The sequence below is a fragment of the Egretta garzetta genome, unplaced genomic scaffold (assembly GCF_000687185.1).
Source record: "Egretta garzetta isolate BGI_Z169 unplaced genomic scaffold, ASM68718v1 scaffold397, whole genome shotgun sequence".
NCBI lineage: Eukaryota > Metazoa > Chordata > Aves > Pelecaniformes > Ardeidae > Egretta > Egretta garzetta.
The window spans coordinates 8,166,042-8,190,216 of record NW_009260493.1 but is presented as its reverse complement, the minus strand read 5'-3'; the positions used below and the strand labels follow the sequence as shown (position 1 = coordinate 8,190,216).

Below are 24,175 nucleotides of genomic sequence, written 5' to 3'. Positions count from 1 at the left end.
TAGTAGACTTTCCTTCCTGCAGTGACTACCTTTGCGATATTTACAGAGAACTTGTTGGGAAGGTAATGAGTAATTGCTAATAAAACTCAAATATATTCATTGTTGGCTGCAGGGAGGCTAGAGCCACAGGAAAGGGAATACAGGGAGAGTTTATCACGAGTAGGCTTTAACTTTTGCATGTCATTGAAGTGTTGCCTGAACTTAAGATGGGATGTGTCTGGGCCTAAGCACCTAAGAGGTTAGACATGGGAGAAGGGAAAGGTAGCACAGCTGGACCTCAGTCAGTGTCTGGAGAATTGGGTTGCTGTGAGAGTAAATAGTCCACAAATTGTAAATAGTCCACAATTGTAAATACTCCACGAATTGTGAGGTTCTCAGTGGAAGTCTTGTGAGCACATAGGTCTTTCAAAAAGAGTTGAACGCACTGTTTATCCTGGAAAGGTGGCATGAAATTGTTACTTCACAATGAAAAAAGAATGAGGGTAGTATAAAATAATGGTGATAGTAAATTATTTAGTTGTGGTGATTTGCTATCTGATTTTAAAAAATAAAGGTATGTAACGTTACACAGATGTTCAGCTGTGCGTACTATGTTCTTCCATATGCATTTGGTGAGCCCATTTTGTATAACATAACCAGATTGCTCTCAAAACAGAAACAAATAAACAAAAAAATCCCAGGAAAAGCAGAGTTTCCCCCTTCCACCATATTTAAATATTCTAAATGAGGTTAGTGAGTCTTTAATGTGAGCATTGCTTTAAGGGGAAGCATCTTCTTATACCAAGTGTGCTCACTTTGTTCTTTCAAGAAGTGAGGTACTGGGTTTAGAGCTAGTGTGAATATACAGATAGGCAAGGATATTCACCTTCAGTTCTTTCCCATCTACTCCTTGACATGTAAACTTTTATCCCCCTTTTCTGCTATTTCTTTACCCTATTTCTTGCAGTAACTGGGCAAAAACAAAACACTCAGAAATTAGTCTTTTAACCTCTCTGCTCTGCTGCAATTCAGGCTGTGCAAGAAATGCAGCGAGGGGAGGTGCAGCATGTGGAGGTGGCCGTCATGCTGCTATGGGCAGGTTGAGGGACCAATGTGTTTGTGCAGGAGCACTTGAGAGCTGCCAGGAGTACCAGGAGACAAACAGTCTCTCTTTCAAAAGTTTTCTACAGTTTAACAAGCAGTTGAAGTAGAAGGGAAAAGGGAAAGGCAAACCAAGCATCCTCGAGGAGAGCTAGGCAATGGGGGCATTCCTTGGCAGAGGGTATGTGGGAAGGCCCAGATCCAGTAGTCAAGTTTCTGGTCATGTATTTGTCAAGAGAACATCAGATTTCTGACTTACACCTCAGGATTTCTGAAGTTGAGAATGGACACTCTCCTCAGTATATATTTGTCCAGCACTTTGCATGGTGTGATATTAATTTGATTTCAGAATTACATAGGGCTGTTATGCTGAAGATGTTAAAAACCAAGCTAGTGATGAGGTAAAAGATTTAGCTTTTTGGATGCAGCTGTAAGCATCTCATTTGAAACAGCACATTGCTGCTTCCTATCTGAAGTGGGAAAGATTTGGCCAGAGGTTGGTCAGTGGATCACCTTGACATTTAAAATACAAAACTTATTCTTACAAACTTATAAAAATTATTCTATGGCTTGCTGTTTTCTACCTGTGGGTGTTTCTATCTGACTTTTGGTGTAGTGGTTACTTTGTTGGGCTGTTCAGAGCTAACAGAAAAAGAGAATAAAAACTACACTACGCCTCTGTTAGGTTTCAGGGAAACCGTGCTGCCTCCCAGCAGAAGCTCATCTGCTTCGTACTTCATAAAACTAGTACATTTCTATTTTTAATTATTTACTGCAGTAGCAAATTATGAACATTGGCATCTGAGCTGTTATATTGTGACTTGTGTGGCTGATGATGGTTTTTGCAGCTGAGCACCAGTTGGCAGATACAGTTTTCTACAATGCTGAGCTCTTAAGTGGGGATTTGTTGATGTGACAGGACATGTGTTAGGAGATGTCATCATCTGTTAAAGTTTATGAGGTACATTCTTACTCCCTGTGAACAGTGTGTATTCTTTGTTCCATAACATTCCAGTTATTCTTGCTGATTTAAGGCTGATTAAGCTGGAGTTTTGTCTACCTCCGAGCATTTATATTTCATTCATTTCTCCCAGGTCAATCCAGAGGGCAAGGATGCCCAGATAAATGTTGTGACTCAAGTTGCAACTGGTTAAAAAAGAGTAAAAGTCCCTTGTGACCTTGGAAGGGGGAGAGTGTGATTTCCAAGTGCAAAAATCAAAACATATCCACGCTTGATGATCACATGTGGACATTATTGATAGCATCGCCAACGACAGAAAGTAGTCAGGGAGGCCACAGTAACCTTGTACACTTCTCTGGAAAGGGCTCAGAAGCTTTTTATTGCTCACTCTCCGCTTGTCCAGTCATTAAACAGAAAACCTCATCACCATTAGCCCCCATGATGACATTCCCAAATTCACTCATAAACATGCTTTTGTCTGCCTGTATTAATAGTGTATCTCTCATGACCTCCCGTTGTCCTCTCCATTCACTCCCTCATTGTCTGAGACCTCTGAGTCCATTTTCCTACCGCCTTCTAGAGGGTGTGGAACAGAAACTCCCTATGGAGTAGATGAGTTTTCCTTCATCAGCCACCAGGTATGGTTATTAAGAAGAGATGTAATCTCTTCCTCCATTGCCACCCATGTGAAGCTCTCCTGGGAATAAGTGTCCCCTGTGAGAGGGTGAGGGCTGAACCTAAATCTGAGATTCCTACATAATGTAGGGAAGTGTCTTTAAGCTAAAAATATTGGTACTTATTTTAAGCATATCCACTTTTTCCAGGGGTTGATTTTGTTGTAAGTCTGTTCAGAACAGCCACCCATTGAAAATCTATTCTTACAATACTATTCATATGTTTTGCTTATTTTCATAGAATCATAGGATCATTTGGTCGGAAAAGAGCTTTAAAGATCATCAAGTCCAACTGTACCTGTCCACTACTAAACCATGCCCCTAAGCACCTTGTCTACCCGTCTTTTAAATACCTCCAGGGATGGTGACTCAACCACTTCCCTGGGCAGCCCATTCCAGTGCCTGATAACCCTTTCAGACCTTTTCTTGCTTATTTTTAAGTCTTCATGCAGACAAATTCCTGTCACAATGAATCTACCTGAAAGTCTATTTATCTGTTTGTTTTCTGAGATTTTATAAAAAGAGTTCAGTGTGGTTTTATTATTTTTCCATGAAATTAAATGATTTTGAACATCTTGTGCTGAAACCTGACCTTTCAAGACAATATTAAATAGTTTTCTTCCACTAATGGACATTGAGCTTTTGGGGCTTTATTCCAGTCACTTTCCTGGTGGTCAAAACATTTAAATATTGGTCCTCCCAGGATATTTTTACCTAGTCTCCCAGGAGGGATTCCAGTGGATGGACCAGTCTAGTACAGAAGTCCAGACAGACAGTCTGGCTCCAGTTTAGTGCCTCCATACTAATGTAACTAAAGTCATTTGTATTTTGGTATACAGAAGTGTTGTAGCCGGTCTTGACTCTTTTGCACGCTAATGATATCTGGCTAAAATCATGCCTCTGAGGGCCAAAGAGTTGTGCTTCTTTATTCTGCAAATTATCTGGAGAAAACTTCCAGATTTTTTTTTATTATTGTTTCCTCTTTTGTGTATGCTTGTGCAGAGTAGCACAAAATACATTCTGGCAGAAGTTCAGTCTGCCTTTTATTCAGTTCTCAATTTGCTGTGCTCAAAACTGTATCAGCTGCACATGTTTCTTGCTTTCTTTTCAACACTCGGTTCTTTGTGCCACTTGAACCAGTCTGCAACTTCTGCTTCAAGTTGAAAGACAGTAAAACGATGATTGGGATGTTCCTCCACATTGTGCAAACATTATGAAACCACAAGACACTGACAAATCTGCTTTCTCTGTCTATTTTTATATGTGAAGGAATGAACTTAACGTGGCAAGAGCTGGAACATGATGTTTAATTCTTGTTAAACAGTTGCAGTGCAAGTTTTGGCCAATTTATTAAAGGAAGAATTGTTCATGTCTTGAGAATTCAATTCCAGTGACTCTTTTTAGCAAAAGTTGTTATGGGGAGATCCCAGACTGATTTCATGCTAAGCTGAAATGAATTCTCTTTGCTGTATTTTATTTTACATATAGTACCTAGCAATATCCTACATATGCCTTTGTCAAAACAGGGGCATAGGAAATCTCATTTAAACAGTAATAAAGTCAGGCATAGTTGGTTACAAAAATACTACTAATAAGAAAATCATGAAAGCTTTGTCACATTTACGTCTTTCAACTATACTAGGCCAGGCAGGAAATTGTGATACATAGTTGGTAGTTTCTGTAAAAATAAATTGGATTATAATGGAATATGTTATAGCAAATTTCCGCATTTAAGTCTGCTTCTACCCAGGAAGGGGAAAAAAGAGGCTGAGAATCAAAAGTCTGAGATTCCAGTCTTGGAAGCGCTCCAGTGAAAAACTTAGCTCACATAAATAATAATGAGTTGCCACCTGTGCATAAAGTTATGCACATGCTTTAGTGTTTGTAGGACTGAGGTGAAGAAGCATATTGCAAATACTCTTTATTGTATGTAGGAAGAAAAATTTATAATTTACTGTGCACAGAAAAAAATGCTAGAGAAAGGAGAGAGAAACACATATTTGTAGGTGGTGACATTTTGATAAAAACATTACGGCTTGATGAGGAATCTCATGAGTCCAGAGTATTTTGACTATTTCTGTTCTAAGTATCTTACATGAGTTTTTGCAGATCTGTTAACGTGTGTTCCTTAATCATCCCCTTGAAAAACTGACCTTCACCCTTGCTGCTGCCTTCAGCCATGTGGCTTTCAGATCCAGTGAACATGACTGCAGAAGACGTAGGGGATGAACTTACGTTACTAAGCACTGCATTTGGTTTTTAGTTCTGAAAGGTAGTCTAGACCAGGTCAAGGGTCAACATAAAAATATTTCCTTTTACTGCCAGAGAATTGGGTCTAACTTTGGATCATTACAATTTCTTGTACACCATTCTCCCCTTCGAGTCTGACTTTTTCATGAGCAAGGGTCAAAATATGTCTATGTTTCAGATTTTACCATTAGTTTTTAAGTGCTTGAGGGCAGAAGCCATCTTTTATTCTGTCGTTGCGAAGCCCTGGAGTAGCGGACGTCTGATCCTGATTGGGATGCCTTTGATCCTAATACTAACAAATGATCATGTGAGGTTTTGTGTGATTTTGTTGCCAGATGCTGGTAAACTTTTAGACTTTTAATCTCAAGGTATTTAAGGAAGGGTTTCTGAAAACTTACTAGTGTCAATCAGTTTAAATGATGAAATACAGATTTTTTTACTTAGTTTATATGAGAAGAGGATCACATCTATTTTAAAAGTCCATTGCAGTTATGTTAAGTATAAAAAAGTTCACTGAACCCCACAGACTCAGGCAGATTATTAAGGCAATGATAAAACTAGGTTTTGGGAGTCAGCTAAGCATCAGGAAGTGTCCGTGTGCATTCTTATTCTAAAACAAATGTAAAGTACTGCAAATTGGCTTAGCTTCTTTCCTAGCAAGCCTAGCAAAGTTAAATTAGTTGTCTCACATTTACTGTACACTAAATGCTCTCAGAAAAGTTGTTATTGCAGATGAGTAGATTGGTGGTATCTTGCTGAGGTAGAGCGATTTGGCAGTGTGGAAGCTGACCTATGAATGGATGCAACATTTTGAATGAATCTCATCCAGGGACAGGAATCCTGTATTTCCTCAGAAATGAAGGGATGATCTGGAGCAAACAAACAAACTTACATATGCTTTCCCATTCCCGTGGTTCACCTAAAGAATTGTGCCATAGTCTGTAGGCACGCGGAAGAACACTTAGAAGGACACTTACAGGCACTTTGCTGAATGAGTATCTGCAATAAAATCATAAAGGAGAGCCTGGAAATTCATCAGTGAGTGCTTGCATGGAAGAAGGGTAAATATTGAGATGGAGAAGGACCAAGCACAAGGTTTGAGGATACATACCAGAGCAGCAGAAAGTGTGGGAAATAAGTGATACAGGCCTAAGCACAGGCAAGACAGTGATGATTTATCCAAAGTGAAACTCAATTTGGGGAAGTGGGCATAGGTTCAGACTACCTTTTGTATTTTTATAAAGCAGAGACATTAGAAATTGAACAGCCCTCTTAAATCACACCTTCCTACCACAGTGTCGGATGATTGCTTACAAAGCAATCATTTAGTAGAGACGACTACCTTTCCTAGTTCAGTTTAGCATGTCCTTGATGAGGACTTGTGTGTGCCCAAAAGTTGGGAAGAAAAGCCAAGAGATCAGAGGAATTGCGCAGTGGACTGGGTGTCACATGGAGCAATTTTGTTCCTACCTCTGCTGCTGACTCAGTGCATTGGGTCAGAAAAATTAGTTACTGCTCCGTGACTCAGCTGTTTTCTGCCCACAAATTGACAGGCAAGATACTTACATGCTGTTATAAAAGGCTCAGGGATGAAAAATGTTGTGTATTCTTATTATAATAAATGTTGGGTTTCTTACATATATCTTTTGTGAGAAGTTCCTTCCTTGTTTACAGCCTTCTTTATGCAGGTTTACATATGGCCACCAGGTTTTCCCCTGTCAGTTTAGTCAGGTTACAAATGCCTTGACTTTCAAAAAAACTTATGTTTCAACATCCCCAGCTCCCCAGATGTTCTCACACAGGTTCAGCACTCTCTTCTTGTAGCTTTAACCTAAAATAGCTTAATACTGGAAGGATTTTAGAGAAATTTCTTGCAGTGTTAATTTTTCAAAATCCTTTGTATACAGCAGTTTTTTAAAGTAATTTTGATATAACTTAGTTACTTAAGTAGTTAACCTTGCTTTCTGTTTTTTAAGGATCCACCAATGGCAGTGACCCTTGGACTGCGAATGGAAGAAATGATTTTTAATCTTGCTGACACACATTTATTTTTTAACGATTTAGAGGTAAGAATCAAAGGAGCATAAACACCGCTATGCCTGGGCTTTTAACATAGTGGGTTTGCTGTGCATTGGTGTTTGTTGCGTGTGACATTTTCTGCCTATCTAGACTTTGGGTTTGTCATACTCTAATCAGAGAGAGGTTAGCCAGGCGGCAGTGACCTACCGTGGCACCAGAATCCTTCCATGAAACTGGGTGAGAGAGGAAATCTGCAAACTACCCTTTCCTCTCTTTGGCCCATGGCCATCTTTTCAGTTCCCATAGATTTAGAGCTGTCTGCAGTCATTTCCAGGGGGGGGACATATGTGCCTCCCGTTCTTTCTCTTGAAGTTCCCTACATTTGCTTTCAATGCGTACCATCATCTGACCACAAGAGACTGTTCTTTTCACACACCTGAGTAGCCTTTTGGCCACAGGCCCCCCTTTCTTGCTCAAAAGTAGAATAGTCTTCATTTACCTCAAGAACTTCAGCATCAGAGAGCTGGGACTATAATAGGTGTACTCATCAGTGATGTCTCTTCCCGAGGAAACCAGGTGACCACATGTTTTGTCATGATGTACCCGGGTGTGCAATTTGGCATGCAGTCAGAATAGTGGGAGACCTCTTCCTAGGGAGTGACCCCTGTGGACCACTCACCTGTCGGAAGCATGCAGATGGACTGCCGCAGGGACGGAGGTCTGGGAAGCAGGCCCATCAGCTGGGCTTCACAGACTTCTCGTTTCACTCCAGGAGTCTGGATCTATTAACATGGAAAGTCACAGTCTTACGGCCATGTGTGTCAAGAGACAGGGCGTGAAAAACTGTTCTCAAATTGAACTATGGGCTTTTCAGACCTTCCCCTGATATCAATCAGTTGTTTTCTTACTCAGAGTGGATCCCAGAGTTCCCTCCACGGACAGATATTTTGCTACTAATGGCAGTTGGAAGACATTGAGGTTTTGTTTAAAATGCCAGAGAAAGGTGAGTGATTAGAAAAAATGAGGATAAGTGAGGATAAGTGAGGTTTTCCCATTCATGGGGGCATTGATTTTTCTAGTGTGCACTTCTTTTGTTCCTTCATCAACTGCAGGCAATAAGAAGGTACCAGTCTACAGTTGTCTTTGTCATCCCTTGCAGACCTTGTTTATTCTTAGCTCTTTTTAAGTCAAGAAACTGGGATCTACTTCACCCTATATCTGGCCTGCACTTCCTCCTTCCAGCAGCAGAAATGTAAGAAAGTAAAGCCCTGGACGTGCCTTCAGCAGTCGGTGTTTTATTGCAGTCCTAGTGAGTCATCACCTGACAATGCAAGTGCATTCAGTGAATGTTCTCCTTCTGGTGCGCCGTACCAGGGATAGATTCCAAAATACTTTTTTCAAAGCACTGCATAAATTTCTTTTTAGCAGGCCTTTGCCCCTGCGTGTTCAGATTTCATGTGGCACCCAATGAACTTTAAGCTGTTCGGTAGCATATGCCCAGAGTTCTTCAATCTTGTGCTGAGTTCAAGTGGAAGAGTTCAGCAAAATGGATCTTTGCCCTCTTTCCATACCTCTTTGTTCTTGCTTATGGCCATTGACTCTCCATTCCTTTCTCTCATTATTTATTTTCTTTGTAGATCTCAGGTTCAGCTGTCATAGGTGGATCACCAGATTTTGTATATTCTTCATAGGGTGGTTTTAATATCCTGTCCAAAAATTCATAGTCCACCACATTCCAGAGCTTGAACAGTATCCAAACAGTTTTCAGTTCTAGATAAATCAAAAAATACTACTTGGGGACTCTCTTAGAGAATCTCATAACTCAATCAATTTGATTTGATCAAAACCAATTTCTATATGCAATTAAGTATTTTCTAGCCCAGAATTAATCTTTCTTTTAAAACCAACTCTCTTATAAGATTACCCAAATTCTAAACTTCTTGTTCTGAAATGAGCTGTATGCACACATCCTGGCATACGCAAGAAGACCAACATTTTCTGTCTTCCTAGCAAATAAGATATAATTGCATGGCATCCTGTGCCGAAGTACACAGAGGCATCCTGTAATATGCAGATGAATAAATCTGTCTGTTTAAATATGTTTGCAGAGCACATAGCCATTACTGAATATTACAATGCATCAGCATGATGAATGTGTAATGAATTCTGAGAATTCCCCAATTCTGACTTGGGGTGTCTCTCTCATCTCTCCCCCTCTCCGTTTCTCTTTCTGTGTCTTTGTCTCTCCATCCTCCCCCAGGAGAGGGGAGGTGAGTGCTGAGCTGTTGATGGTCATGGCCATCAAGATACAAGACCTTCAGTTCTTACTAGAGGAAGTGAGATAGGCCTTTATTCACTAGACAGATTACTTATCCTTTCATCATCTCACTTTTTTAATGCTAAACCATCAGGTCCCATACCTTCTGTCTCGCTTTCATCTTCATCCCACAATAAACTTTGTGGCTCCAGACATGACAACTGTAATGTACTAATGAACCTACATTCCTGTAATATCGACTCCAGTCACTGCGTCCCCTAAGCTTTCTTTTTTCCCTGTCTGTCTTGGTTGCAAACACTGCATACCAGGGTCTAGTAATAATAACCAAGTTATTGAAAGTTATCACATACAAAAATAAAGTTTTCCTTCCTCTATGCAAATCTGTCTCACTACAATGACTGCTGATGCAGAAATTCCGATCTGCTGAGACATTTGCCGCTGACCCAGTAACCCGTGTTCTAATCAGCCAAGCTGCACTTTTATTTCAGCCTAGGCTGTTCTCCAGCTATTTCATTCTCAGTGTATAAATTTTAGTTAGCTTGAGAAGTATCACTTGGGAGGGCAGTTGGTGTTTTGCCATGAAAATAGAGGAGTCTGGTGCTCTAGAAAGTTCATGTGCCTAAACAATGCTTAGAGATGGGACTCAGTTCTGTAATGATATCCAGACTAAAGTGTTCTGCTCTCCACCAGGTAAGGAATAAAATGAAGTTTTTCTCCCTACTTCAGTATTCATTTTAAGACAGCTTTTACAGATGTTGGTAGGGCATACTATGCACACAACCCCCCCAATTTCTACAAATTGCAAGCAGGAATTTGGACATGAATCTTCCAACTCAGTTGTCCCCCTCCACTCTCAGGATGATGAAGAAAAAAGAGTATTTATTTCAACCAACCTGAACTATCATTTTTGTGATAATCCTACCATATTTTAAATAAGATTTTGTCATTGTTTTTTTCTCATTAGAAATGGAAATGAGAAATAAAAAAGAGGATTTAAGTAAGTCTCAGAATTTGGGAGGCAGGTCAAACTAGTTTTAACAGAGACTGAAGCATATACATAAAAAGGGGTGTTCTGTATAGCCTGAGAAAGCATAGTGTTGAATACCCCTCTAGTAATAACATTTTTGTGTTCAGTGTGGTGAGTCAGTGTTTTTACTGGATAATGAAATTACTCTCCATTCCAGGAGGATAATTTTTATGGATTATTTGTTGATTTTGTGCTCTCAATTCTTCAGGCTTTAAAAATTGTTGCAAAGAATTGACTGCACTCAGATATAATTTAAATTAATATTGCTTCAAGCAAAAGCCAGTTATTGTACTTAGATTCCTTTCTTGTACTCTCAGTAATAGGAAATCTATTTTGTCTTTCTCAGTTTTGACCTTGCACTGACAGTGAGCCACTGTGACTTGAGCGTAGCCAGTGCTGTAGCTGTTGTATTTTACCTTAACATTTAAAGTGACAGATAGCTTGCTTGCTTTCCTTCCTCCCTGCAACTGTTTGGTCTCTCTTACGAGCAAACTCAGATCTAGTGTTGTGCCACTAGTTCCCTGTTTCTTCTCGGAAAAATAGAGAACTATCTCAAATCTGCTCAAACTGTCTGCTTTTTTGTTTGTTTTTTTTTTCCAGAAAGCTTTTTCATATCATATAAGCGAATTTGTAAAATGTATATTTTTTAGTTGAAGTAGATAAATAAATGAGAAAATGAAGTAAAACAAAGCAAGGAGTGGTGAGCACATGAGTTTGTTGTTGGCCAGCAAATGTGTGTTGCCAGTATGGTGAAGAGGTGAGCCATAGACCTGAGAGGAGGAGGGGAAGGAGGAAAAGGAGGAGGCTGGAGAGTGTTCTTGGGTTTGACCCTCGTACATGGCTGGAAACTTAAGAAGCTTCTTGCAGGGACAAGGGGCAAGTAATCAGAATACTGCATGTTCCCCTCATCTCCTGTTCTTGCAGTCAGTGAACAAACTGTGAAATAAAAGTAGAAAAATAAAAGTAAACAACTGAGCCTTTGCCGCCCACTCATATTTAACTTAACAATGAAATTATCAGCAGATCTGGAATTTTCAAGGCTGGAACAATGCAGCTGAAAGGTTTAACAAAACCCAAACAGCAGCAGACGCTTCTTCTTATCCATCAGGGCATCTGTGTGCCCTCCATTTAATTAGTACACCCTCAAATCCACAGGACTGATTTTTAAACCTTTAAGATTATCTTATGCTTTGACCAGTTCCAGGGAAATCTGTGAAGGTGATTAGGAAGCCAGATATTGCTCAGATATTGCAAAATACAGAGTTAGAATTTGTCCCAGTGGGGCTTTTTGTCTGATTTTTGAATCCTGTCCTATCTGGGTGGAGTATAGTTGCATTTTTTTTCTGAAGTGTAACTAATAAATAAGGATAAAGAAATGAATCTTTTATTTCAGCTGCCAGTTCCCCTTTTCTTTCTCTTTTTATCTGCTATTTACATCCAACAGCAGCTTCTTTAAATATTCTACAGTTCAAGATAATCTCTTCAGACAGAACCAAAAAATGATTTCTTCAGTGGGGAGAGGAGCGCTTCATTTCTGGTTCTTGAGTGCAGCTCTTTCATGCCTGTCTTAATGGCTTAAGCCATATGAGCGGAGTTTGGCCTCATTCTTTTAGTCTTGACACAAAATTTTAAATTATGGCTGCTTGTATGATGCAATGAAATTATGTATTTGAAAATGAAATTATATATATTTATTTTATATAAAAATCGCTAATTGATTTTTTTAACAACTTACTTTGTGTGGGTAAAAGTCTGCTAAGTTTTCATTCAGTGCAAAGCAAACAAAACAGAAAGAGGAAATGGTAATTCCCCAAATTCACACTCTAGGAACTTGTGGCAGACGCATTTGGAAATCACTCCCCTACTCAGGTTTATCCTTTATCTGGACAATTTAGCACTGGTACGAGGCTGAGATTGGAAATTTAGAACTGTGTAATCCTGCGTGTCACAGAGAGTCCAAATTAAGTGCTGCTTGTCAACAGCTTTATTTGAAGTAGATGACTCAGACAACTCTTTATTTGAGGCACAGAGCTGTGCGTTTTGAAAGCTCAGCCTCGTTTTGGCTTAGTGATGAGATTAAATTATCTGAAAACATTAGTTGGGGAGTAATTTTTAAATATGTCCTGGAACTTTTTCATAAGTTATATTAGGATTATGTTAACAACAGCTATTTTAAATATTTTAAAAATTGCTTATATAGGGGAGAGTAAAATCTCCAGACTCTGAATTTCAGGTGTGTCTTTGGGCTAAGATGTGAATTCTAGCAACTACAGGAATCAGTAATGAGATGCTTGTTCATATTTACTGTTGCATGGTGGCTTGAGTTATTTATTTATTTGTGCTTCCCGCACATTTTCCTATCTTTCTGCTGTAATCACTGTGCAGAAAAGGATATTTGATAGCTATCCAATTATAAAACCAGCTTGGAGAGGAGTTCAGTTTTCCAGTGTACCTCAGTTCCCTGGGGTTACTTCCATCCCTTCTGAGACCAGGAAATAATGAAATTCTCCAGGACCGTTTGATTGTGATTTTCCAGCCAAAGGCACTTGGAGTAATCAAGAAAGATAAGAATCCAAATGCCTAGAGACTTAACAGACATTACATGCTTGTGAAGGTTCATTTTCATTAGCTTTTAGGAAGTAGGGAAATAAGGCTTAGGTGATTTTGGAATATTGGTATGCTAGAGAGACTATAAATGAAACTTGTTGGGGTTTTTTTCAATTAAAATAATTTTAATCTAAAATCACACTAAAATTAGATATCGCTTTTCTAAAGGCCTATTTTAACTAATGATTTACACAGCATAGGAGGAGTTGAAGGTTGTATTATTTTAAAGAAATTGGTGGTAATAGGATAGGAAGCTGTAAGTGTACATATGCTGCCATCTGCTGGTGCACTTAGTGGCCTGCACCGATCATTTCTTCAACTTCTGTACTAAGCATATGGAGAGCATGCTCTCTTATAAGATCATTCATCTTTTTTCTTTTTTTCAACAGGAATGTGATCAAGTTCACATAGATGATGTTTCTTCTGATGATAATGGACAAGACCTAAGGTAAGATTGAGCATTTGTTTCTTTTTTTTTTCTTCAAAGATTAAATTGAGCATTTACAGGAATACATTGTATTTATTTTTACTGTATTTTGGGTGTTTGCAGTACCTACAGTTTTGCAACTGATGGCTTCCATGCAGCTGCAAGTAGTGCAAACCTTTGTCTGCCAACAGGTGTAAGAGGAGGGGTTGACTGGATGAGGAAGCTGGCTTTCCGTTACAGAAGAGTAAAAGAGTTGTATAATACTTACAAGAACAACATAGGAGGTGAGTTTAATTGTCAAAACCAATTTAGAATGCTGATCAGGTTAAACTGCATGGCGATGAACTCCCACTGAGGGAATGTGCCTTGGAAGCCACAGAGTGAATGGAAAGTGTTGTGACCAGACCTTGGGCTATTGAAAGCTACTGACTGTAATGGCAGAGCCAACCTTGTGCTGTTGTGCAGGAGAACCAGAGTGGGCTTCCATTTAGCTTCCACAGAGCCCATTTTTCTCCTTCAGACCCAGCTTGGCTATACCTACCTTACTGATTGGTTGAGCCACTTATTCTACCTCAAATATGCTGCTGTTCTAGGAAAGAGGTAATTTCCCACAGCATAAATTGGTTGTGGCTGGCTTGTTCTGTCCTATGTTTTCATTGTCTAGTTGGTAGCAACACGCTGTCTGCTAAACTCTCTGCTGGGTACCTACTAGTCTGTTTTCACCAGTGGATGGAAGAAAACTCTAGCGCTGCCATACCACTAGCCCCTTTTGTTGACTCTGTAGCTTACACAGTTAATTGTGTTGCAAGAAATCCAAGTCTCATTTGGGCTGAGAGCTTTCCTGTTACTGTTTTCATTCATGGACTCACTCATGTCCATGCCAGCGGGCATGTAGGAAATCAAGCAGCAGAACTGAAAGAATCTGCCCTGGAGAGTCCTATGTGACTTGCAGAGGCAGCCAGCCCTCTTCTGAGGAGGGGAAAATATGTCAACTCACTCCCTCAAGAAGAGCCTGCAAGAACAGGGAATACTTACATGCCTTCAAGCCTTGCTACAGCCACAGTTGAGGATAAGATGAGGACGACCCAACCAGGAAGGAATCCACACTCTCCCACTCTATAGCATGGGCTTTTTCAACTCATCTGAAATTTATTTCAAAGGAACCTGAAACTCAAAGTAAAGCTTACCTTCAGCAAAACCAGACAGTTCGGTGGTCATTTCCTGCAGTCTCTCAAAAATGGGAAATAATGGACAGTGATAGTAACATGGACAGTGAATTAGTCGTTACTTTAATAATTTTCTAAACTATGTAAACCCGAAATATATATTTTCTCTTAGAAGCTCAGAGTCTTTACTTGCCACAGGAGGAAGCAATAGGAGCAAAGGGTGATAGTAAATGATTGGCTTTCACTTGCCCTGCCTTGCCCTTCACTGCTGTCATGAGCAGAGTTTTTTCTTTGTTAATACTTGAAACGGTATTATGCAAACGTTTACTGGGTTTTCTTATATCTCCTAATGCATCTAAGATTTTAAAGCTGTTGCATTTCATAAAACCTTTAACTTTAGTAAGAGGTTAAGTCCAAGAGTGCAGCATAGGGAAACACACCAAGAGGACCAATCGTTGCAAAGGCAAAGTGCAGATATGTAGTGCATTGTATTAAGGTTTTTATTCTCTCACAAATCCTGCTTCTGAAATATATTCCATCCTTAGTGGGCAAGTTCCTTCATTCATCCTCTACTTCTTAGCTTTTTTTAATAATCTTTTTATAATATATGTATCTATTTATTTCAAAGTAGCTGTCAGAAGGCAACAGAAGGCTCGATTGAACTAGGTATTTCTAGGTTGCTTCATTTCAGACTGGGGGGGTGAAAGAGCAGAGGGATACTAAAGGTCATGAAACCTGCTTCCCTGCTCTTCCAGGACCAAATTTAAATTTAAAAGAGCTTGGTTCCAAAGAACTCATGTCTCAACATTCAATAGGCTGGGTATTTTTTAAAATCTGACCATTCATACCCAAAAGGAGATTTTAAGGTGCTTTTAAGGACTAACTGAGATATGAGAACGTAAGATGTACAGCCATTTCAGGGCTGTAAATGCTATAAAAGGAGCTATCATTAGTAACTACAACATGACATGAAGAGCAAGCCATCAGCAAACAAACGTATTTCCATATGTGTAACCTGAGGTTCACCTATATACAGAGTCATAAGCAGGGCAGTTTTAAACATGTGCAGATATTGCAAAGGCAAGTTTATTCTGAAGTGTCTTCTTCAGTGAGTGTCTCTGCCTGTGATCCCGATGGCATGGATCTCCTTGTCACTGCCTCTGATAATTAGAGAGTAAGATGTATGTGAGGAGCTGGTTTTAAAAAATGCGTATTTCTGAAAGGTATACTTTGAAACATCATTAAGTAGGCTGAATAGAAGAAAAAAAATCAGACTACTAATTATTAGTATCTGCAGTAGTCTCTGACACTGCTTGATATAGTGGAGTGCAAATAAAACCAGGGACAGCAATTTACTAAGCCCTGAAGACAACAGATTTTCTCTGTGATGTTTTTTCAAGTTCTAGTGGAATTTAAAATAGAAGCAATGACCATAAAATCTGCACATTCCAGCTAATACAGAATTTAATTTGTGGTTTTTTTTTTTCTTTTTCTTGCTTTTTTTACATAAAAGGACTCCTGGGTCCCGCTAAAAGAGATGCATGGTTGCAATTAAGAGCAGAGATTGAAGCTCTGACAGACTCCTGGCTAACAAATGCACTTAAATCATTATCAATTATCAGCACAAGGTATGTATTTGATTCTACCCCAAAAAATTTTCTAGTTTTGGACTTGTAATGGCTATTTTTTGACATTTTAGGTTACAATAAATTAATGCCTTTAAAGAACAGAACAAGTCTAATATGACTTGAATAGGACATAGGAAAAATTCCACAGAAGATGATTTCACTTCCAGTGATTCCAGCATTTACTAAAAATAGTATGAAGTGTCTTCAAAAATGTGATAAATGTCCCTGTGTACATTGAAAGGGTATTGTAGAATTCTGAGCCACCCTTTAATTTATTATCTTCTGGGCAGCATCCTCTGAACTCCACGTCCTTCTGTTCCGTGCTTCAATGTTTGTGCCTATTCATAGTCCTACCTAAATACTATACAGATCCCAGAATACAAAATCATTTTCCTTCTGTCCTTCCAGAAAAAATCAGTATGCTTATGCATATATTTTAGTTTTCAGAAAAGTGAAAATCTGGTTTAGCTGAGTTAAAATTCTGGGTTCCCACTGATGAGACATAAAATATATCGTTCCTTTGAAATGATAAAACTGTGAACACCACTGCTGCTTAGTCAGCCATGAAATATGTATCTCATCAGAAATCCTCAAAAATTCTGGTGTTAAACCATAAAAAAGAACAATGTTAAGCCATCTTGCCTTCTGAACATGACTGGGAAAAGATTCAGCGTCAAGTGGCAAGAGCAAACTTGGAAAGATGTTGAAAACTTAATTTAAATGTAACAGCTTTTGAAATAGGTTTATCTCTTCACTGTTGCTTATTTAACAGTGTCTTAAGCACCTCAAGAGAACTAAAGTAAAGAACTTGTGCAAGCCATTGTGTTTAGCTCTGCATTTCTTTCCAAATTGCTAGTGTTCAGAAAGACATTTGGTAATGAAGGCCAGTTGAGCATTGGTGGATGATTTTGGAAAACTGTTATCAGGACTCTTAAATAAATCTTTTGTCTTGCCTTCAAAGAACTGTACAGCTATAAATCTTCAGAAGCTACCTGTGAGGCAGCTAAACATTACCTATATGTTACTGACAGGAAACTGAGATATATAAAAGGAGAAATACTAGCCTAAGGTCTTGCTTGGAGTTTGTGGAAGAACCAGGAGGAAAAATCACAGCTATTTGCTCTCAGCTCCATGTTGACACCATGGTCACACTCATGTTCCAGCCTGTCAGCGCCTGAAGTAGCCTGGCTCTGAGTTTTCTGTTGTGTAACTGCTAGCACGACTTCTCCATTCAAGTTTTCATCCTCACCATTCGATGCTAGCTTATTAACATGATTATTCTTATCTCTCCCTCTTCTCAGAAATATTCTTACTCTTGGAACAGAAAGAAAGTGATGTCATTGCGCAGAAATGTGCATTGGCTGTTTATTTCCCCTCAAGACAGGATTAACAAATGGTGGATTTGCATTCTCCTAACTCTTTTATTTGGCTGATAGCTACTGCCAATTAATGGCCAGCATGAAAATGGTGCTTTCAAAGTACTCAAATGCCTATTTTCAGAGGTAGTTGGTGATCTTAAATGTGTATTTTAGTGGACGCAACTTCAAGGACCTGCTTTTTATAAACCAGTGTGGAATATTTCCTACAAATGAGGCTTGCATGTTTTTTAAAGGATTTTGCCAGAAGTCTTATGTACATTTTTCTGGAAGTGATGGTGCTCAGCAGCACTGTTGTGTGAGTGAAAGTAAATGTTGAGGAATCCTGAATATGCTCTCCACAGCTGGTTCACCTCATTAGCATTTGGGTAATGATTTTAAACTATTTAAACTGAAACTCTTTCTCTCTTTTTAGGAGTAACTGTGTAAACGTGTTGGTAACAACAACCCAGCTTATCCCAGCACTGGCAAAAGTTCTGCTGTACAGCTTAGGAGGAGCTTTTCCTATTGAAAATATTTACAGTGCAACCAAAATAGGTAAGAAAATTATTCTTTCATCCATTCTGACTACACTGCCATACCAATGGCTTTTTGCTAGTAATGGATGGATTCCAAGCCACTTCCCTAACACTTACAGTGTTAGTTATAAGATGTAGGCATTGCATATGTTCAGATGTGTTTATGTTGATAAATTCAAAATTCAGCTTATTTTCAGTGATGCCTGGGGGAATAAAGGTCCCCATACTGATTAAAAGCCTCAGAAACTCCTAAGTATGGTGCAGAAAACAAAAAAAGGTGCAGAAGAGAACGAAGAAAAGTGTTTTATGAATTCAAATCTAAGCAGGACTTCTGCTAAAACAGTCTCTGCTCTGACCTTCAGCGCTATGTAAGCTAGGCCACTGCTTCACAAGTTTTTTCTGGAAGCACAGTGCATCAGTGGTGGTAATGACAACTGTTGCCAACAGAAGCTGTGTTGATGGATGCCACAAGGGCACTTCCCTCTTCTGTTGATAACTGTGTACTTCTTGTGTATTACAGTTTGGAAATTTATGGGGTTTGGAAATCATATCCAAAATTTTCTTGTAAACAAGAAAAGTTATCACTCCTGTGAAATGTGACACAGCCTACAACGAGTGACCATTTTGGCAGATTTTGTGATTTACCAATTATTAATTTAGGAATGCTCAATTTCTGTACTTGTGACACCTCATTATATAGCATGCATTGTGACACTTCATTGACAAAAGCATTACAATATATTTCCTAAATGATTTTCACAAGTGAAAAAACAATGCATATTCTAACAGTGTCAGGAAAAACTATTAGCTCAGTCATCGTTTAATTAGCTGTAGCTCTCCTCTAGACAGAAGTGCCTCAAATACTTTAAAAACTTAAGTCAAGGCATGAAGTATCCCAAATGCCACATGGTACTGAGCAGCCTCTGGAATGAACGTCATCTGTCATACCGCCTGTACATGTTGGATTCAGTCACTGAGGTTGCACTCGGACCAAAGGAAGGAGCATTAAGAAATAGTGCCAACAGCACAGAAAGGGGTGATGAAGTGAAGTCTCTGGAGGCTCTGTCGAAGTAATTCTGCACCAGGCATTCCTTCTGGGAACAGCGTGGCCACTGTTACACCCCTGTTGGGAGCACAGAGAACTCTGCTGGGTACAAGATCTGTCGCTACTTTTCATCTCAGTGATCTCTGCACTGTGCTGAGCACAGGACTATAATTGCAGCTATTGCTCGCACACACTGAAATCTGGTCTTCAGTCAGCAGTTAATACACATAATGTTTTTCCTAATCATAAGCCCTTTTTTGTGGGCCAGCTGAAAAAAAGCAAGCGGAGAGCAGTAAGAATCAGAGATCTAGAAATCCTGAGCTTGTGAGAAGAGACTGAAAAACCTGACGCGGGGACAGACATAATAGCAAACAAGGTAAAAAGCTATTGCAGAGAGGAAAGAAGTAATCTTTCTCTACATCGATGGGAGGTACGACAATAGGTGGTGGTGATTTCTTTGCAATAGGACACGTGTAGGTTGCATGTCAAAAAGGAACTTCCTAATGGAAAGGGTTAATTAAATATGGAGATCGCCTGTGGAAACAGTAAAATCATCATATTAGAACAGTTTTAGGATCGATAGCAGGAGCATTTGTTGGTAAAACTGAACCTGCAGTACAATGAGAAGACCAGTAGATGACTTTGCTTGGTCCCTTTCAATCTTGTTTATTGTTGTTACTGGCTTAGCCTGCTTGCTTCCACATTTCTGCAGAAGAGCCAAATGCTTCGTGGAAGTTCTCCCAGGAACGAATTTTATTTTGCTTGCCCGCTGGTCTTTGGACACTTTTCCCATTGCTATGTCACTCTTTGTTGCAGATACAGTAGAATTAAAATTTCTGCTTTCCTTGAAAAAATATTACTACAATAATAGGGAAATACTGAAATTCAATTATTCATTCACTGACCTATTCATTTTTGCAGTGCTGCTAATTCCTTTATCTTAGTGGCTTTCCTGTAACTCTTAAGATTAGTTTTACCTGGAACAGTTTAGTGTCACTAAGGGAATTAATTGCTTCTTACCAGTTTTCGCTCTAAATCCCAAGGCTGGGAACTTTTAAAAAGTAGCAGTAACGATGTCTTATCACTGCAATAACCCTTTGTAGGGCTTCACCATAACTCACTTGGTAGCTTGAATAAGTAGTGCATTGTTTTTCAGGCAAAGAGAGCTGTTTTGAGCGTATAGTGTCCAGATTTGGCACTAACATAACTTATGTTGTGATTGGAGATGGCCGAGATGAGGAACATGCAGCTAATCAGGTAACTTCACTCTGAACTTTTATCTCATTTATCTTCCAGGAAAAGAAAGTTGCTTTGAACGAATAATGCAAAGGTTTGGCAGAAAAGTAGTATATGTTGTAATTGGGGATGGTGTAGAAGAAGAACAGGCAGCAAAAAAGGTAACCTGTCTCCTGAAATGTTGGTGTGATACGTAGCTACTAATGCAAGCCTTTCTGTTTGCATTTCTGTCAGTGTTGCACAGTGACAGAATGACAAATAACTTCAGTCCACAGATGCAAGGCAACAAGAGCATGATGAGATCAAAACTTAGAGTAAAATGAACCATTTGGATTCTAGCATTTTCTTCACTTCAGTTTGGAAAGGAAAAAAAAAGAAAAATTGTTTTAAAAATAAATGAAAAATGATGGCAGAAAAAATGTCTGACTAGCTTCAAGCAAATTAAAGATAAAAAGAAGAGATATAAAGGGCTATGACATGATGGTTGGGTGGAGGTTTTCTTTAAATGGTGAAAACAGGGAGGTTTCAAGAGAAGTGTTACATAGAATGTGGAAAACTTCTAAAGGACTGTGCAAATTTTTTGCCAACTTAGATGAAGATCTGTAGTTTACTGGAGCAAATATGATGAACATATAATTTGCTTCAAGACAGACATCTGCACAAGGGAAAAGCAGAACATAGAGATTGTACAACAAGTCTGTGTTTCTAAAAAAGAACTGTTTCTTTAGAAAAACCCAATTTTTTCATATCAATAATTCAAGTCAAAATTTCTCCAGATAAGTTTTCGATGTTCAGAAGCAGATCAAATTAGCAATTTGCACCATACTTCCCAGTATAATCTTGGAAGTGCGCGGAAACTGAAAAATTTTGCTTCGAGACACCTGCACAGGACAAGTGCTGTAAATATCGTTGTGCTAGAGTAGCAAAATAGTGCCTTTTAGTGTTGTAGTTGGAATGGGAAAAAAATGAAAATAACCAAAATGCTTATTCCAAATGGTTCTTTAATATAGGTACAGTACTGGTGATGGGTCTTTTATAGTTTGTGCTAAACAAAGGTGGTTGGATTGCGTACTTTCCAGTCTGGCATGCTTTTTTCTTAACGTTGGCTATATTGCATGGATAGATAAAGAATTCAGAGAGACGGATGAATATAGCACATCACAAATAGATCTGAACACAGCATGAAAGTATGTGGGGGTTTTTTCTATTCTGATGAATTGCTGAAGGAGAATAGTGCATATATCTGCATCTCTCTCACAGACACTGATGCTTTCTGCAACATAAATTATCTTTTTTTTTAAACCAGAAATGTGTTATTTTCTTATCCAAAGCGATTTCTTTTTTCCCCCTAACTGGAAAAAAAATGTAATCCAACTCTGTTTCAAAGTGTTGTGTGTGAAGCCTCTTTTGACGGAAGTCTCATAGCCCTTTAAATGATCGTTCGGTATTTTGCAAAGTCTAAGAAGTGGAGCAGAAAGGGATTTCCTATTAATGCTCCTTCGTATGGGTTTGCATGCTAACAATAAGTGAATAGCCCTTACTAAATAATGGGCTCTTTCCAAAGAAGCTATTAAGAAAGACTACTGGATTATTTTAACTTCAGTTGAACTATTCTTCTCAGATCTATTTTGGTCTGATTTTTGTCAGTACTTTACTAGCAAAAATCAACCCAGAAACACAGTGGTGTAAAATACGCGGTGGTAATCTGGCTAGCCTCGTGCAACGTATGCCGCCCCATGTCAGTGTTCGTCTTTCCTGACCTTCTCCCCCCTCTAACAAACACAGCACAACATGCCTTTCTGGAGGATATCCAGTCATTCGGACCTCTTGGCTCTCCATCAAGCACTGGAACTAGAGTATTTGTAACTGTGTTCTAAATTTGGCAATCCTTTTTTTTTTTTTTATATATATATATATATATTTCAACTCCACTGAATTTTTATGTGTGATTCAATGCCTCTGGCTTTACACATATGAATTGTCTTAAGAAGGAAAGAAATATTTGGAATTAAAAATTCCAAATTGAAGAATTCAGATTGCTGAATGGAGTTAAAACATTAGTGCTACGTAAGGAAGCTCTATGGTCTTATATATGCAACGTTTTTAAATGAATTAAAACTGTGGAGGTTGCTGGTACACACCAAGTGAGCCCTGACAGGAGTGAACAAAGGACTCAAACTGGCAAAGCACCAACACGCATTTTCCAGCCGACAAGGTGGTGTTCAACAACATTCCTCAAAATGGGATATATTCTCAGCACTGAGGTTTGAAGCAGACTTTAGCCTACCTAACCCAGAAAATCTGAATTGGAATGCACTCAGACTGTGTAATGACAATCCTGTCTAGACCTGTAATTTGTGTAAATTATTGATGAAAATAATTTACTGTGACTTTATTAGCAGCTGATTTTGGAAGTGGATGCAATTTTTCTTTCTTTTTGGGGGGCAGGGGAGGGAGGGGGTTATATAATATTGTCTCTTTTATAAGTTTGGCAAACAGAATGTGCATAATGATGTGTTGTGCCTTAAAGAGAAGACTGTGTTCGTGTGTTATAATGTAATTTTGGTTAAAAACTATGTAGATAAACAAAAAAACCTTTGTGATAATTTTTGACATGACCAAAATTGAAATTCAAAGAAATCAAAGAGCAGGGCTGCACCAAAGCATTTAAGTATTTGTTGCAGTAAGAAAAAATAATAAAGGAAAGTTTGTGTTTTTATTTGGATTCTGAATAATTCCACTGATTGTCTGAGGAAGGTTAAGAGTATGTTGGGAGGTTGATACTGGGGACCGCTACCCTGAAAGCTAAAAAAAAAAAAAGTATTTAACACCTTCAGCATCATTTCTTGATTCTCTGACAAGAGAACTAAGAGCCATATTCATGAATTACTTAGTCCACTGAAAGCCATACAGTGAGTGCATCGGCTGTGTATAAAAGAGCAAATTCCCATCCAGCAGACAAAGTATGCAAGTGGCGTTACTGGAAGGTGAAAATGTACAGTTAAGCCCAGATGGGGAATAAACCACAAGTTTGTTAGGAATGAAAAATTACTAAAGAATCTCTCACCAGTCAGATGCACAAATGATGCTACGTTTAGCGTATTCAGGATCAAGACAAGCTGCTGAAATTGCTGGCATGATGACATTGGCCATTTCAGGAGCACAGTCTACTTTGGTAAATATAACAGTGTTTTGGTAGCTTTTCCATTCTATTCCACATTTATGTGTCTTCCATTCTGGGTCAACTTTTCCTCACCCACTTTTGATTGCACAGCAATATTACACAGGAGCAAACCTAAACGTTTTTGAATCAGAAATTTCAACAGTGTGTCAGGCATCTGAGAAGAGGATAAGGAGGGGATTTTTATGAAGAAATACTGAGAAATACATTACCTTAATTTTCATAATTTCTATTAAAAATTACGGTCCATACAGTGATAATTACCTTGCAAATTTTGGACATGCTACCTTTCAGCTTTGGAAACTGAGCAAGGTCCATATTGCACCCAGGGTCCCTAGCGTTCCATGTGCAGCTTGAGCACTCTGAGACAACGGCGAGTGGTTCGTCTCTCATGGCAGAAGATGGAAACTGCTTTTTGATTTTTAATGCTTGTACGTGGAGACACGTGGGGTTACCTGTGCTCTGACTGCGTGAAGAGGTGTGTGCAAGAGAAGATGTTAAATGTAAACTCCAGGATGCCTGCACAAGCACAGTGGTCAGCACTGAGGTGAAGATCTTCCCTCCCTGTGCTGTGAAGCCACCCATATGTCTAGTTACCAGGTAGTAACTTTGTTGATTCAAACTTTGTAGGTTATATGAAAGATAGATGGTAGGTGAAAGCCTGGAGCCACTAAAAGCCCAAGGCAAAACTCCTCTATAAAT

General features: G+C 38.9%; 1 protein-coding gene across 5 annotated transcripts in view; it reads left to right on the top strand.

The window, feature by feature from the left end:
* EYA4 (EYA transcriptional coactivator and phosphatase 4) overlaps window positions 1–22,158 on the top strand; it is a 56,597-nt gene extending 34,439 nt beyond the window's left edge. For 2 of the 5 annotated variants that reach the window (XM_009644353.1, XM_009644351.1), the window contains 7 exons: window positions 6,942–7,031; window positions 13,286–13,344; window positions 13,447–13,607; window positions 16,003–16,117; window positions 17,909–18,030; window positions 20,353–20,453; window positions 22,078–22,158. In XM_009644353.1, the coding sequence (XP_009642648.1) occupies window positions 6,942–7,031; window positions 13,286–13,344; window positions 13,447–13,607; window positions 16,003–16,117; window positions 17,909–18,030; window positions 20,353–20,453; window positions 22,078–22,158 (729 nt within the window). Of the gene's footprint in view, window positions 1–6,941; window positions 7,032–13,285; window positions 13,345–13,446; window positions 13,608–16,002; window positions 16,118–17,908; window positions 18,031–20,212; window positions 20,314–20,352; window positions 20,454–22,077 lie in introns of all 5 variants that reach the window. The other 3 variants (XM_035899804.1, XM_009644355.1, XM_035899803.1) reach the window with 2 other exon arrangements.
* The last annotated feature ends 2,017 nt before the right edge of the window (window positions 22,159–24,175 follow it).